This window comes from Podarcis muralis, chromosome 7, assembly GCF_964188315.1.
Source record: "Podarcis muralis chromosome 7, rPodMur119.hap1.1, whole genome shotgun sequence".
NCBI classification, from domain to species: Eukaryota; Metazoa; Chordata; class Lepidosauria; order Squamata; family Lacertidae; genus Podarcis; species Podarcis muralis.
Genome location: NC_135661.1, coordinates 82,479,901 through 82,495,478, shown reverse-complemented (window position 1 = coordinate 82,495,478; position 15,578 = coordinate 82,479,901). Strand labels below are relative to the sequence as shown.

Genomic DNA, 15,578 nt, shown 5'->3' with positions numbered 1-15,578 from the left:
ATTGTTAAATGGGGCTTGCAGGGTATGGGAAAGCAGCCTAAAGATTATTTGGGGAAAGTAGAAGAGCCTTTGCTCTCAGGAAGCCAGGTGAGCAGAAGGCAGATTGAGATCTCTCAGGAGTTATTTGTCACAAATCGGCAAGTGTTTATGACTCCAGTTTTCTAACAGGATCATATCTACGGTAACTGAAAAGCTTACCTGACCCCAAGTTAGGTTGCTGAAAAAGGGAAAAGGGGTTTGGGGGTGGAGAACTAGGAGTGGGTTTTGGGCAAAAATACTTTTGATCTTGGTCCTGGTACTGATCATAACTTCCTTAGCCGAGAATGTGCTCTGAGGTTTCCCGTTCCTTAATTTTTAGTACTGAGTCTTCTATGTTTTATGTGTTTAATAAGTCTCGATTACCTGTGTTTTATCAATTCCCCCTATCTTTTATGACTTTTATTGTCTAAATTATGCAAATAAAGGATGAATGAATATTAGTATATAAATGCAGTTTATACTAGCACAGAAGATGGGGGTAGACTCTCAAAACCTGAGCTGCGGTTCTGTGCAGTGTTCTCATCTCTACCCTGGGCCCTTGAAAGCCATGCTCTTAAAACAAATGAGAAATTGAGAAAAACCAAAATGGACAGACTGGCCCATCCCTCCCCTCCATGAGGATGTTCTCCCTGTGGCCTGAACTTTGCTCAAAAGGAGCTGCCAGCATTGTGTCCCACCCCTTTCCTGAGGAAGGCTGATGTTTGCTAGATGAGGCTTTGCTTTCACTTTCACTCCAGGAGAACGCGAGAAGAAAAGCTGACGAACCAGTTCCAAGATGGTGAGTGGGGTGCAGAGAAAGGGCATGTCAGAGGGGGAACCACCCCTTCTTTATGGGGGAGTGGGGTGGTGCTTCTGGCTCAGCTTTAACATGTACTGTTGATCCCCAGCACTGAGCAGTTGCTCTATCCTCATCAGGAAAAGCGACAGCATCTTTCTTGGCATGTGATGCCGTTCACTCCTAAGGAAAGGATCGGCTCTTAACCGCCTCATTTTAGCTGGCACTCCCCCTATTTAATGCCCCTTTCCTTAGCAGAGCACTGCCCCTGTTTTGCCTTGTGGGAAAATCATGTTGTTGACTTCTCAGAAGTTTTGTGAATCTGCGTAAGAGTTTCTTCAGGATAGAATCTTCCTCTCCATCCCCTACATGGAAATCACGTACACGGTTGAAAGTTTGGCTACTCTGAAATAAGTCCCATTGTTAAATGGGGCTTGCAGGGTATGGGAAAGCAGCCTAAAGATTATTTGGGGAAAGTAGAAGAGCCTTTGCTCTCAGGAAGCCAGGTGAGCAGAAGGCAGATTGAGATCTCTCAGGAGTTATTTGTCACAAATCGGCAAGTGTTTATGACTCCAGTTTTCTAACAGGATCATATCTACGGTAACTGAAAAGCTTACCTGACCCCAAGTTAGGTTGCTGAAAAAGGGAAAAGGGGTTTGGGGGTGGAGAACTAGGAGTGGGTTTTGGGCAAAAATACTTTTGATCTTGGTCCTGGTACTGATCATAACTTCCTTAGCCGAGAATGTGCTCTGAGGTTTCCCGTTCCTTAATTTTTAGTACTGAGTCTTCTATGTTTTATGTGTTTAATATGTCTGGATTACCTGTGTTTTATAGATTCCCCACTCTCTCTTATGATTTTTATTGTCTAAATTATGCCAATAAAGGATGAATGAATGAATGAATACTCAATACACCTTTTCCCCGTCAAAGAATCCTGACATTCTGGCATTACTCCTCATAGAGTTATGATTCCTATCCTTTGGAACTTACTTCTCTGAATTTAACAATGTAGCAAAATAATATGCACAAGAGTACTGGGGGAATGCGGAAATAAAAACACACATATGAAAATAATATACAGAAACGTGTTGTATCAGGGGAAATCGATTTGGAAAAATATGTGTATGAGGCGCGACTGCATGAGAACGTGTTATACGGTATATTACAAGAAATGCACACCAAAGTGCTGATTTAGTTTTCATAGGGGCTTTGAGGAAAGAAAGTGCACCTGATGTGGGAGTGTGGAGAGCTATTCTTAGGATTGGAGAAATAAGAAATTGAGAAAAACCAAAATGGACAGACTGGCCCATCTCTCCCTTCCACAAGGATGTTCTCCCTGTGGCCTGAACTTTGCTCAAAAGGAGCTGCCAGCTTTGTGTCCCACTCCTTTCCTGAGGAAGGTTGATGTTTGATAGATGAGGCTTTGCTTCCACTTTAACGTCAGGAGAATGTGAGACGAAAAGTTGATGAACCAGCTCCAAGATGGCGGGTGGGGTGCAGAGATAGTGCATTTCAGAGGGGGAACAACGCTTTCTTTATGGGGGAGAGTGGTGGTGCTCCTGGCTCAGCCTTATCATGTGGTGTCTAAATTATGCCAATAAAAGATGATTGAATGAATATTAGTATATAAATGCAGTTAATTTTTGAATTATGGTGCTGGAGGAGACTCTTGAGAGTCCCATGGACTGCAAGAAGATCAAACCGATCCATTCTTAAGGAAATCAACCCTGAGTGCTCACTGGAAGGACAGATCCTGAAGCTGAGGCTCCAATACTTTGGCCACCTCATGAGAAGAGAAGACTCCCTGGAAAAGACCCTGATGTTGGGAAAGATGGAGGGCACAGAGAGAAGGGGACAACAGAGGACGAGATGGTTGGACAGTGTTCTCGAAGCTACCAGCATGAGTTTGACCAAACTGCGGGAGGCAGTGGAAGACAGGAGTGCCTGGCGTGCTCTGGTCCATGGGGTCACGAAGAGTCGGACACAACTAAATGACTAAAAAACAACAACAACAACAAGATAACTTTCTGACTTCAGCCTGGGAAATTCTTTAGCAATAGGAGAAAGATTGTAGGAGGGGTAAGGGTGAAGGAGTATATTACAATATAATTGTTCTATTATTGAAGGACATGCTTAAATGTTACATTGCAAATGGGCCTCTCGGAATGTCTAGCTTGGGCAGATAGAGATAAGGAACAAGGATTTCTTGTAATGCCAGGATGAGGGAGGTTGCAGGAAGGAGGGAGAGAAGACCAAGACCTTATATGGTAATAGGAACTTATTATAAGTTTCTTTTTTTTTTAATAATTTTTTTTATTCAATTTTTCACAAAATTTTTAACAAACAAACAAACACAACAACACAAACAAACACAAAACCAAATAACATGTATAATTTCAGATCCTTGTTTTCATGTGACTTATTTCCTTGACTCCCCCATACCTCCCCTTTCTGCATTCTATTTTCAAACTTTTCCCCCCAGCAAATCCTTACTCTTAGTTTTATCAAATTTATAACCTCCTTTTTTCTTTAATCTTAACCTTTACAGCTGTAAACCCCTTAATTTATGGAACTTATTATAAGTTTCGATTTCCCAGAAATCAGGTGATTTACAAGAAATCAGGTGACTTACAAGAGATCAGGTGGTATTCTATTTTGCAAATCTATATAAAGGGGCGCACCCTGACTACTGTGTACAGGTTGCGTTCTGATCACCCTGTGCCTTTGTTCTGCATATGCACTTCAAATAAAAATCCTGTTAATAACCTGCAAGAGCGTCTTGCCGCTTTGTGTGAATCTGTGCTTCAGGGACCCAAATGGCAGATATGTGTGGTCCTTCAAGGGCATTTGTTGAGAGAAGGAGGGCATGGGAGGCAAAGAGGAGGCACACAGGGAGACATACCCTTTTGCGGAATACAGGACCTGGCCTATAATGCAAATCGACATCCCCCCACGCAAGGGCGCGTGAAAGTATTGCAGAAAGGGAACACTCTGTGGAGCAGAAAAGCAAAAATCATCACATCCTTGTTCCTATTCTCCAAAATGAACTATACATTATCTCTACTGGAAGTAAAGGTAAAGGTAAAGGGACCCCTGAGTGCTCACTGGAAGGACAGATCCTGAAGCTGAGGCTCCAATACTTTGGCCACCTCATGAGAAGAGAAGACTCCCTGGGAAAGACCCTGATGTTGGGAAAGATGGAGGGCACAAGGAGAAGGGGACGACAGGGGACAAGATGGTTGGATAGTGTTCTCGAAGCTACCAGCATGAGTTTGACCAAACTACGGGAGGCAGTGGAAGACAGGAGTGCCTGGCGTGCTCTGGTCCATGGGGTCACGAAGAGTCGGACACGACTAAACAACAACAACATCAACAAATGCAGTTTATACTAGCACAGAATATGGGGGTAGACTCTCAAAACCTGAGCTGGGGCTCTGTGCAGTGTTGTCGTCTCCACCCAGGGCCCTTGAAGGCTGTGCTCTTAAAACAAATTCTCATTTCAAACAACGGATACATAAAATTCTACCTTTAAAATACATTTGACACGCCTTTCCCCCCCTCAAATAATTCTGGGCATTCTGGCATTATCCCCCAGAGAGTTATGATTCTCAGCAACCCCTAACATGTGTATGCAGCCGATATAAACAGTTTCCATTAAAATGTGAGTTATCTTCATGACAGTTGGGATAATTTTGAGGCTGAGTTTGAGGCTATTGGATCGAGAATGTGATGACCTTCTTTTTGCACTTTCCTCCCCACTCCACAGAGTTTACCCATTGCTGCTGCTTGGACCAATATTGAAGGCCTCAGTGATGGAAAGAGGTTTTTAATCCAAGGCTTTGTCCGACCATACACGAAAAGGTTTGTCCAGCCTGCTGGTCATGTTCGATTCCCTTTTTTGGGGGGAACCATCCTGCCCCATAAGGGACGCGGGTGGCGCTGTGGGTAAAACCTCAGCGCCTAGGACTTGCTGATCACATGGTCGGCGGTTCGAATCCCCGCGGCGGGGTGCGCTCCCGTTGTTCGGTCCCAGCGCCTGCCAACCTAGCAGTTCGAAAGCACCTCCGGGTGCAAGTAGATAAATAGGGACCGCTTACCAGCGGGAAGGTAAACGGCGTTCCGTGTGCTGCGCTGGCTCGCCAGATGCGGCTTTGTCATGCTGGCCACGTGACCCGGAAGTGTCTGCGGACAGCGCTGGCTCCCGGCCTCTTGAGTGAGATGGGCGCACAACCCTAGAGTCTGGCAAGACTGGCCCGTACGGGCAGGGGTACCTTTATCTTTACCTTTATCCTGCCCCATCCATCTCTTCCTCTCAGAACTGGCCCTTCTTCCTCTGTGACCAAAATCATGGATGTGGGGTGATGTATGCAGTCTGTCAGGGTAGTGAAGCAGCCGTGTTCTGCTTGAATCTTCTTGAGTTCACTTAGGAATAATTTAAAAAATAGTACTCCATAAAGAAATGCTGATTTAAAATAAAATTTAAAAAAGTTTGAAAAGCGTTGTTGCTGATTTGAATGTGTTACTGTGGGGCTTATTTTGCCGCTTGATTTTGTTGCCATTTGTTGTTGCAATAGACCACCACAGTAAAGACACAACAAACAAATAAAAGTATCACAGAACTGTAGAGTTGGAAGGGACCACGAGAAATGCAGGAATATTTGTTCAGTGTGAGGCTCGAATCCACAACCCTGAGATTAAGAGCCTCGTGGTCTACTGGCTGAGCTAAATAATCATTTTGAGGTATTCAGCACACCCACACACCCAGTGGCGTAGCATGGGGGGTGCAGGGGGGGCCGGCTGCACTGGGCGCAACATCTGGGGGTTAGGGCAAATCCACGGGTTAGGGGGCGCAAATCCATGGGTTAGGGGGCGCAAATTACTTGCCTTGCCCCGGGTGCTGACAACCCACGCTACGCCACTGCACACACCCACACACCTGAAAACTAATAACACCTCCTTGCACTGTCAGTTTGCTTTTCTTGGTGCAGAAAGTACAGTGGTACCTCGGGTTAAGTATTTAATTCGTTCTGGAGGTCCGTTCTTAACCTGAAACTGTTCTTAAACTGAAGCACCACTTTAGCTAATGGGGCCTCCCGCTGCTGCCGTGCCACCGGAGCTCGATTTCTGTTCTCACCCTGAAGCAAAGTTCTTAACCTGAAGCACTATTTCTGGGTTAGTGGAGTCTGTAACCTGAAGCGTATGTAACCTGAAGTGTCTGTAACCTGAGGTACCACTGTATTGATCTGATGTGTAGAGATCTTTCCTATTTTAATTAATTCAAGAGGATTCTGAAAGCTTCTCTGTGTGAAAGAAACAAGCAAGAAGGTTCATGATGTTTGAGTATTACCTTCAGAGAAGTACAGTTGGTTTAAACTGGTTCGCTTATCTGTTTCTGTGAAGGTCATGCTGACTATAAAAGTAGGGCCAGAAGGAGCCTGGACTTCCCTTTCTCTTTCTATCTCTGCATACTGTATAGTGTTAAGGTTTAGATGTATTATAAGTTATCGTACGTTTAAGTTAAGTCTGCTGCAACTGGATTTCTTAGGGACATTGTCAATCCTGAATGTATTGGATTTGTGACCATTATGCTCATCTGCCTTCAGTAGCAGTAAAGCTCTGCTGGATGAAATATTAATAGCCTTTGGTCTATTTTTAGGGAATCCTGCAACGTGTTTAGATTTTCACTCTGTTAACTATATGTTATGTACTAAGCCTGGAGTACATTTCACTGTACATTGGGGTTCTGCTCTGGATCAATATTAAATAGAATTCTATGACATGCATATCACACACTGTAACTGTTAAGTTGTGGGCGAACATATCAGACGACACAGTGATTCTTCAAACAGCTCTTGTTTATTCACAGGACAGAACTGAACTGAAGGGCTCAGTCAGCCTGCTTATATAGAGCTCCAGTACCTTGTTACTGTAACAACTTTCTAAAACTATCCAATCACTGAACGTCACTTTTGATCCTTCATTTGCATACAAACTATCCAATCACTGAATGTCACTTTCAATCCTTCATTTGCATAACTATCTACAGTATCCCCCTGCTGGCCCAGGGTGAGAACTTCAGTACATAACAGTAACTCTTCAATAAGCTATAAAGTGTTAAATATTACAACAGAACAGAAGCACACACACACACCAAGTTTCTTGGAACCTGGCTTGCATTTTCTCAGTGGCCAGAGCAAGAGCAAATCTTGAAACTTGGATGTTAATGAATATGTCTTCCCCTGGAATATCTATGAATATATATATATATATTACTGGTTTTGCATTGTTATAGCTGAGAGCTAGTGAGCATCTTATCACAGAGGTGTATTGGACTGCAGGAGCACATGCACCGGAAGTCCTGATTCAAGCTGTTCCCTCAGCTCTCTGTTTTGTCAAGCGAGGAACCGGGAATCGGGGATAAGGATCTGGGAATGAACTTCAGCCTGTTATTCGTTGGAGGGTTAATTCAGAGCACTGGCAAGTACATGCCTTGATAGAATTATAAAGGTAAAGGTAAAGGTAAAGGTACCCCTGCCCGTACGGGCCAGTCTTGCCAGACTCTAGGGTTGTGCGCTCATCTCACTCTATTTTTTTTTTTTAAAATAATTTTTATTGCATTTTTTCAGACATAGACAGAAAAAAAGAAGAAAAAAAAAAAGGAAAGAAAAACAAAAACAAAAAGCAGATACAAAGAATCATAACCTTTCAACAACTTATTTCTATCGAGCTTCCCCACATCTCCCGCACAATGCATTCTTAACAATAAATTTATCAGCAAATTATAACCTTGTTTCGTGTGTTTCTTTTATACTTTCAATTGCAGTTTAAGTTTAAATCCCTTGTTGTCCATTTACTCTAAAAACAGAATATATTATCATTTTTAACATTTAAACATTGATTCTTTCAATAATGTTATCCAATTCCGTAAATGTTGCATTCTCATTGCTGGGGCTAGCATTTCAAATTATGCATCATTTTATAGTTCATATAACTTATAAAATTTTTGCAAGTAATTCTTGAATTTTTTCCAGTCCTCCTCCATTGCTTCTTCTCCCAGGTCTCGGATTCTGGCAGTCATTTCGGCCAATTCCATGTAGTCAATCAGTTGCGTTTGCCACTCTTCCAGCGTGGGTAAATCTTGAGTCTTCCAGTGTTTGGCGATCAAAATTCTTGCTGCAGTGGTAGCATACATAAAAAACGTTCTATCCTTCTTTAAAACCTTTTGGCCGACAATACCCAAGAGGAAGGCCTCCGGTTTTTTAGGGAAGGTGTACTTAAACACCTTTTTTAACTCGTTGTAGATCATTTCCCAGAAGGCCTTCACTCTTGGGCAAGTCCACCAAAGGTGAAAGAATGTTCCTTCAGCCTCTTTGCACTTCCAACATTTGTTATCAGACAAATGGTATATCTTAGCAAGCTTGACTGGGGTCATGTACCACCTGTTTACCATTTTCATAATGTTTTCTTTCAAGGCATTACATGCCGTAAATTTCATACCGGTGGTCCATAACCTTTCCCAGTCTTCAAACATGATATTGTAACCAATGTCCTGAGCCCACTTTATCATGGCTGATTTAACTGTCTCATCCTGCGTATTCCACTTAAGCAGCAAGTTATACATTCTCGATAAAACCTTGGTCTTTGGTTCTAACAATTCTGTCTCAAGTTTCGATTTTTCCACCTGGAATCCTGTTTTTTTGTCCAACTTAACCACCTCGTTAATTTGGGCATAATGAAACCAATCTCGCACCTTATCTTTTAAATTTTCAAAGCTCCGCAACCTCCAATTGTCACCTACTTTTTCTATTAGTTCCCAATATTTCGGCCAGCCGGTCTCCATATTGGGTTTTTTCCACGCCTTAGCCTCCTGAGAGGAAGAGATGGATGGGGCAGGATAAAGGTAAAGATAAAGGTACCCCTGCCCGTACGGGCCAGTCTTGCCAGACTCTAGGGTTGTGCGCTCATCTCACTCTATAGGCCGGGAGCCAGTGCTGTCCGCAGACACTTCCGGGTCACGTGGCCAGCGTGACATCGCTGCTCTGGCAAGCCAGCGCAGCACACGGAACACCGTTTACCTTCCCGCTAGTAAGCGGTCCCTATTTATCTACTTGCACCGAAGGTGCTTTCGAACTGCTAGGTTGGCAGGCGCTGGGACCGAACGACAGGAGCGCGCCCCGCCGCAGGGATTCGAACCGCCAACCTTTCGATCGGCAAGTCCTAGGCGCTGAGGCTTTAACCCACAGCGCCACCTGCGTCCCTGATAGAATTATATTCATGCTTAAAAGACTCGGGGAGGATAATCAATGGGCATGCTATAGGTAAAGGTAAAGGGACCCCTGACCATTAGGTCCAGTCGTGGCCGACTCTGGGGTTGTGGCGCTCATCTCGCTTTATTGGCTGAGGGAGCCGGCGTACAGCTTCCGGGTCATGTGGCCAGCATGACTAAGCCACTTCTGGCTTAGTCCAGAGCAGCGCATGGAAACGCCGTTTACCTTCCCGTCGGAGCGGTACCTATTTATCTACTTGCACTTTGACATGCTTTCGAACGGCTAGGTTGGCAGGAGCAGGGACCCAGCAATGGGAGCTCACCCCGTCACGGGGATTCGAACCGCTGACCTTCTGACTGGCAAGTCCTAGGCTCTGTGGTTTAAACTTTGCTGTGGTGTTCCCACTTCCTTTTGCTGAGTCCAAGTTGTGCTCCCTCTGGTCAGCCCTTTCCAAACCTTGCCTTTCTCTCTTGCTCCATTCTCCCCTCCACTTGGCCGTTTCTTTTTTCTCTTTTGGTTTGCATGTTTATTTATTTTTGTTTAAATAACACAGAAAAAAACCAAACAACAACAAAAAAGAAGAAAAAATGATTGAAAACAATCCAAAAACGCTGAAAACAAATATTACATACTTATCATATAATACTCCCCCCCCACCCGCAGCTTTCTTCCACCACAATTCGACTTCTTTGAATCTCTATTTCCGCTTTTATCTTTGCATTCTCCAAATTTATCATTCTTTGTATTTCTTTTATATCTTCTCTTTTCCAATTTATCTCTTCTCTTTTCCAATTCATGGATATACTTTACATTTTTATTCTAGGCATATCAGCATATCTTTCTTATTACAAGATTTTAACATAAAATCTTTGAAACATTTCCATTCCTTTTTTAATTTTTGATTTGACTGATATCTTACGATTGAGGTTAGCTTTACCAGTTCTAAATAAATAACAACAACAACAACAACAACAACAACAACAACAATAATTTTAATTTAATATTTATACCCCCGCCCATCTGGCTGGGCTTCCCCAGCCACTCTGGGCTGCTTCCAAAAAAATATTAAAATACTGTAATACATCAAACATTAAAAGCTTCCCTAAACAGGGCTGCCTTCAGATGTCTTCTAAAAGTCTGGTAGTTGTTGTTCTCTTTGACATCTGGTGGGAGGGCGTTCCACAGGGAGGGTGCCACTACCAAGAAGGCCCTCTGCCTGGTTCCCTGTAACTTAAATATTCATTTAATTTGCAAATCCACCCCTCTTTTGAGGGCAAGATTTGAGATTTATATTTAGAAGCAATCACTACCCTGGCTGCCGTAGTTGCATATAGAAAAATTATTTTTTTCCCACTTGCGGTATAGCTTTCCCTATCAAGCCTAGGAGATATGCCTCTGGCTTTCTAACAATTGGGATTTTCAACATTTTCTTTAATTCCTCATGTATTACTCCCTAAAATTTCTTAATCTCCTCACAACCCCACCACATGTGTATTGTTGTTCCTGCTTCTTTGTCCACTTGGCCTTTCCAGTTCCTTTCCCTCTGTGATCGGCTGCTCTCTCCTTCCTCACAGTGCGTCTACCCTTCTCACATTTCAGATTTGAAGTGAATTTCCTGTGCGCCAATGGCGACATCGCCTTCCACTTCAATCCGCGATTTGATATGCTAAAGCCGGTGGTCGTGTGCAACACGCAGATGAAAAGTAAAAAACAGCTCTGGGAGTTCTGGAAGAGTGACGAAGTCTTCTGGGGGGAAGAGGAAATTGCCCCCATCATGCCTTTCAAGCAGAACAATTCTTTTGAGATGACCGTCAATCTTGAGAGTGGCTGCTATCAGGTGCGGTGGGACTGGGGCGGTGAGCCAGGTTATCCATTTGATAGCAAGTAACCTGAAGTGTCAGCTGGAAAAGGAAAGGCTGAGGAGGAGATAATAATAATAATAATAATAATAATAATAATAATAATAATAATTTATTTTTTATACCACGCCCATCTGGACGGCTTCCAATCAAGTATTAAAAACAATACAGCATTAAATATTAAAAACTTCCCTAAACAGGGCTGCCTTCAGATGTCTTTTAAAGATAGGATAGTTGCTTATTTCCTTCACATCTGAAGGGAGGGCGTTCCACAGGGCAGGCGCCACTACCGAGAAGGCCCTCTGCCTGGTTCCCTGTAACCTCACTTCTCGCAATGAGGGAACCGCCAGAAGGCCCTCAGTGCTGGATCTCAGTGTCCGGGCATAACGATGGGGTTGGAGATGCTCCTTCAGGTATACAGGACCGAGGCCATTTAGGGCTTTAAAGATCAGCACCAACACTTTGAATTGTGCTCGGAAACGTACTGGGAACTATAGTGTTATATGGTCCCGACGGCCACTCCCAGTCACCAGTCTAGCTGCCGCATTCTGGATTAATTGCAATTTCCGGGTCACCTTCAACGGTAGCCCCACATAGAGCGCATTGCAGTAGTCCAAGCGGGAGATAACTAGAGCATGCACCACTTTGGCAAGACAGTCCGCAGGCAGGTAGGGTCTCAGCCTGCGTACCAGATGGAGCTGGTAGACAGCCGCCCTGGACACAGAATTAACCTGCACCTCCATGGACAGCTGTGAGTCCAAAATGACTCCCAGGCTGCGCACCTGGTCCTTAAGGGGCACAGTTACCCCATTCAGGACCAGGGAGTCCCCCACACCCACCCGCCCCCTGTCCCCCCAAAACAGTACTTCTGTCTTTTTAGGATTCTACCTCAATCTGTTAGCCGCCATCCATCCTCCAACCGCCTCCAGGCACTCACACAGGACCTTCACCGTCTTCACTGGTTCTGATTTAAAAGAGAGGTAGAGCTGGGTATCATCTGCATACTGATGAACACCCAGCCCAAACCCCCTGATGATCTCTCCCAGCTGCTTCATCTAGATATTAAAAAGCACAGGGGAGAGGACGGAATCCTGAGGCACCCCACAAGTGAGAGCCCAGGGGTCTGAACACTCATCCCCCACCACCACTTTCTGGACACGGCCCAGGAGAAAGGAGCGGAACCACCGTATAACAGTGCCCCCAGCTCCCAGCCCCTCTAGACGGTCCAGAAGGATGTTAAGGTCGATGGTGTCAAAGGCCGCTGAGAGATCCAGCAGAACTAGGAAATAGCTCTCACCTTTGTCCCTAGCCCGCCGGAGATCATCAACCAGTGCAGCCAAGGCAGTCTCAGTCCCATGATGAGGCCTGAATCCCGACTGGATCCAAATGGTCCGCTTCTTCCAGGCGTGCCTGGAGTTGTTCAGCAACCACTCGCTCGATCACCTTGCCCAAGAATGGAAGATTTGAGACTGGGCAATAGTTGGCCATCGTGGCCGCATCTAAAGATGGTTTTTTAAGAAGCTATATCCCACAAGAACTCACATTGTATTACGCCTGGTAGTCTTTAAAACACCTGAAGCCTTGTTCTTGGACCGGCCAGCTGGTAACTGAATGAGGGAATACTTGTTTCATTTTTCCTGTAGGTGTATGTCAATGGAAATCACTTTTTGGAGTACAAGCACCGTCTTCGCCTCAAAGAAATCCAGACCTTGGAGGTCAAAGGTGACGTCTCAGTGAACCGCTTTGAATTTTCTGAGATTAAGGTGAGTTGGTTTTTCTCGTCTTTTGTCCTTAGCTTAAACTTGCCAGTGTGGTTTATGGGGCATCTAACCTGGGAAACGGCCATTTGACAAAGAGATGGGGCTCCTCAAAAATAATTTGAGGAGGCCCTCACCTTTTTACCTGCAAAATTCTGGACAGGATATTAATGATTTCTGGGAGAATGCCTGATTTCTGTTTTTAAATGATTCAGCACAGAGTTGGAAAAGATGGATGAGACCTCATAGCAGTTTCAGGTCTCTGAGGATGAAAAGTTGAAACAAGAAAACAGTTATGATGCAAGTGGCTGGATTTCTAAAGCTTAGTCCCCACTATCTGAAGCCATGCACTTTTCAACATCTGCTCTCATCCCCTGATATCTATATTTTTGTGTTCCAGGCTCCACCCCCTTACAGCCCTCCTAATTCTGGTGACACCACATATAACAAAGTAAGTCATTCCCCTGTGTTTATTTGTACTTCTCTCCCAATAATGGATGGAACTGGTAAAGATTTTTCAGTAAGCTCAATTTTGCACATGAGTTTATAATTTTTTTTAAAAAGTCCTCATGAAGATTCATTAGCAGTTTAATTGAATTTATTGTGATATGCATATGTGTGTACAATTCTGTACTTCCCCTAATAGAATGCACATTCTTGTGTTGTTGTTTTTAAAAATATACTATACGCATCTTTGTACACATTATTTGGCTTGGAAAATGCACTGCAATATTTGGAAAAGTGGCTTTCAAAGGATGTTTGTGTACTGTTTAGGAAACTGTGAATTAGGGAGGTTCACTTCAAACTGAATCAGATTTCTCCCCCATGTATCCTAACTGAGATTGCACCTCTGCCTTCCATCTTAACACAGCCTGTAGACCTTTGGGCTTTACCATGATGTCCAAAGGCATGTTGTTGTTGTTGTTGTTTAGTCGTTTAGTCGTGTCCGACTCTTCGTGTCCCCCTGGACCAGAGCACGCCAGGCACTCCTGTCTTCCACTGCCTCCCGCAGTTTGGTCAAACTCATGCTGGTAGCTTCGAGAACAGCATCCAACCATCTTGTCCTCTGTCATCCCCTTCTCCTTGTGCCCTCCATCTTTCCCAACATCAGGGTCTTTTCCAGGGAGCTTCTCTTCTCATGAGGTGACCAAAGTCTTGGAGCCTCAGCTTCAGGATCTGTCCTTCCAGTGAGCACTCAGGGCTGATTTCCTTCAGAATGGAGAGGTTTGATCTTCTTGTAGTCCATGGGACTCTCAAGAGTCTCCTCCAGCACCATAATTCAAAAGCATCCATTCTTCGGTGATCAACCTTCTTTATGGTCTAGCTCTCACTTCCATACATCACTACTGGGAAAACCATAGCTTTAAGTATATGGAACTTTGTTGGCAAGGTGATGTCTCTGCTTTTTAAGATGCTGTCTAGGTTTGTCATTGCCAAAGGCATATTTTCCACTAAAAGATCACTGCTGGCTAACAAAAGTTTAGGATTTTTTGGGTTTGTTCCGAGCAATTATCCTTAAAAAAAGAAACAAAAAACTTTCCTTTTAATGCTATATGTATTGAGCACTGCAACAGCAATAAGCCGTCACCCCAGCCTCCTCATGGTTGGGCAAGCTTTGACCCCGTTTCCTTTATGGCAGTCTTCCATAAGCCCACCTAGGTTGGTGATAACCTGGCATTGACTTCATTCTGTGCTTTTCTTTTCTTTTGTCTCTGCTACTCAGCAGGAAGAGAAGCGTGCCCCAGAAGCAAAGTCAACCAAATAGTGAAGACCCAAGATGAGCCTGCGTGATCCTTTGGAAAATGGAAGCCCTGGCTGGTTGGGTAAAGGGATGGGTGCTCTTTTCCTGACCTCACTGAGGATAGAGTTCAGCTGTTATGTGTGGAATGAAGCAAAAATTAAGTAGTCTCATAAAAACCAGTAGTTAGCAAAATATTTGCATGTTCTCTATATACTGTACTTTGTTATTGTTGGCTGTTGTGAGGGCAATGGGAGATTGCAAAACGACAAGGCATGGGGAATAAACATTGTAAACACAAGTAAACTCAAGGCCCTTCAACAGTCACCACCAATGCTTTGTTAACAGCAGATCCTGCTAGCCGTCCTCAATACATTTCCTGGAAATCATTCGTTAGGCAAATGTTTGCAAACAAATCCACAATTTCCATTGATGTCTTTGGGAATCGGTTATCTCTGTCCCCTCCTGCCATGGTTTGTTCCTAAAATGGCTGCAGCCAACCAGCTAAAGGGAAGCAAAGCAAAAAACAGATTTGTCCAATCTCTCTTCCCACTCCCTTTCCCCACGGTTTCTGTCCGAAAATGGCTGCCACTGACCAGCCAAGCACAAGTGAGGAAGTGGGCAAACTCTGGCTCTTTGGATATCTGAATCTGTGGAGTGTATAGCGAGGTTTGGGCATGATTATTTATGTTTGGATAAGTGAACTTGCAGATAGCGAGCAGGTGGACAGCAGGGCTTACATGTACTTTATGCTGCTTGTGTTTATGCTGGCTTTTAGGTTGCTTTTTTGTGCTGACTGGTAATTCCATTTTAATATTCTTCTGCTTTAATTTGTCATGTTAATAACTTTGTTAACCACCCGCAAAGGTGGCATAGAACCGAAACAAACAAGCTTGGAGATTTGAAATATATAAATAAAAGTGCTATATAAATAACAGAAAAGTGAAATGTGCGATCCTTTAGGAATTATTGCATTACTTTTATGTGATTTCTCTAAAATGCACGTTACATCAGGGGCAATCCTCCTTTTGCCCAGGCACAACCAGGAGCACACTTTAAGACTGCCATTTGTGCGTTGGCAGCCATTTCAAGTGTTGGGCCGGTAGACGCGGTTTGGGGGAGGAAAGGATTCGTAGGCCAAAT

The 15,578-nt window shown here is 44.0% G+C and overlaps 1 protein-coding gene across 2 annotated transcripts; it reads left to right on the top strand.

The window, feature by feature from the left end:
* The first annotated feature begins 2,264 nt into the window (after window positions 1–2,264).
* Window positions 2,265–15,377, top strand: LOC144328502 (galectin-5-like). 2 transcript variants are annotated; one of them, XM_077932253.1, is made up of 6 exons: window positions 2,265–2,299; window positions 4,581–4,675; window positions 10,681–10,918; window positions 12,584–12,703; window positions 13,098–13,148; window positions 14,424–15,377. In XM_077932253.1, exons 1-6 carry the CDS (start codon window positions 2,297–2,299, stop codon window positions 14,460–14,462), a joined length of 546 nt encoding a protein of 181 aa, XP_077788379.1. In that variant the 5' UTR covers window positions 2,265–2,296; the 3' UTR covers window positions 14,463–15,377. The 2 variants fall into 2 exon arrangements, with proteins under 2 accessions (XP_077788379.1, XP_077788378.1); XM_077932252.1 differs by having other exon boundaries at window positions 14,421–15,377.
* Window positions 15,378–15,578: the final 201 nt, after the last annotated feature.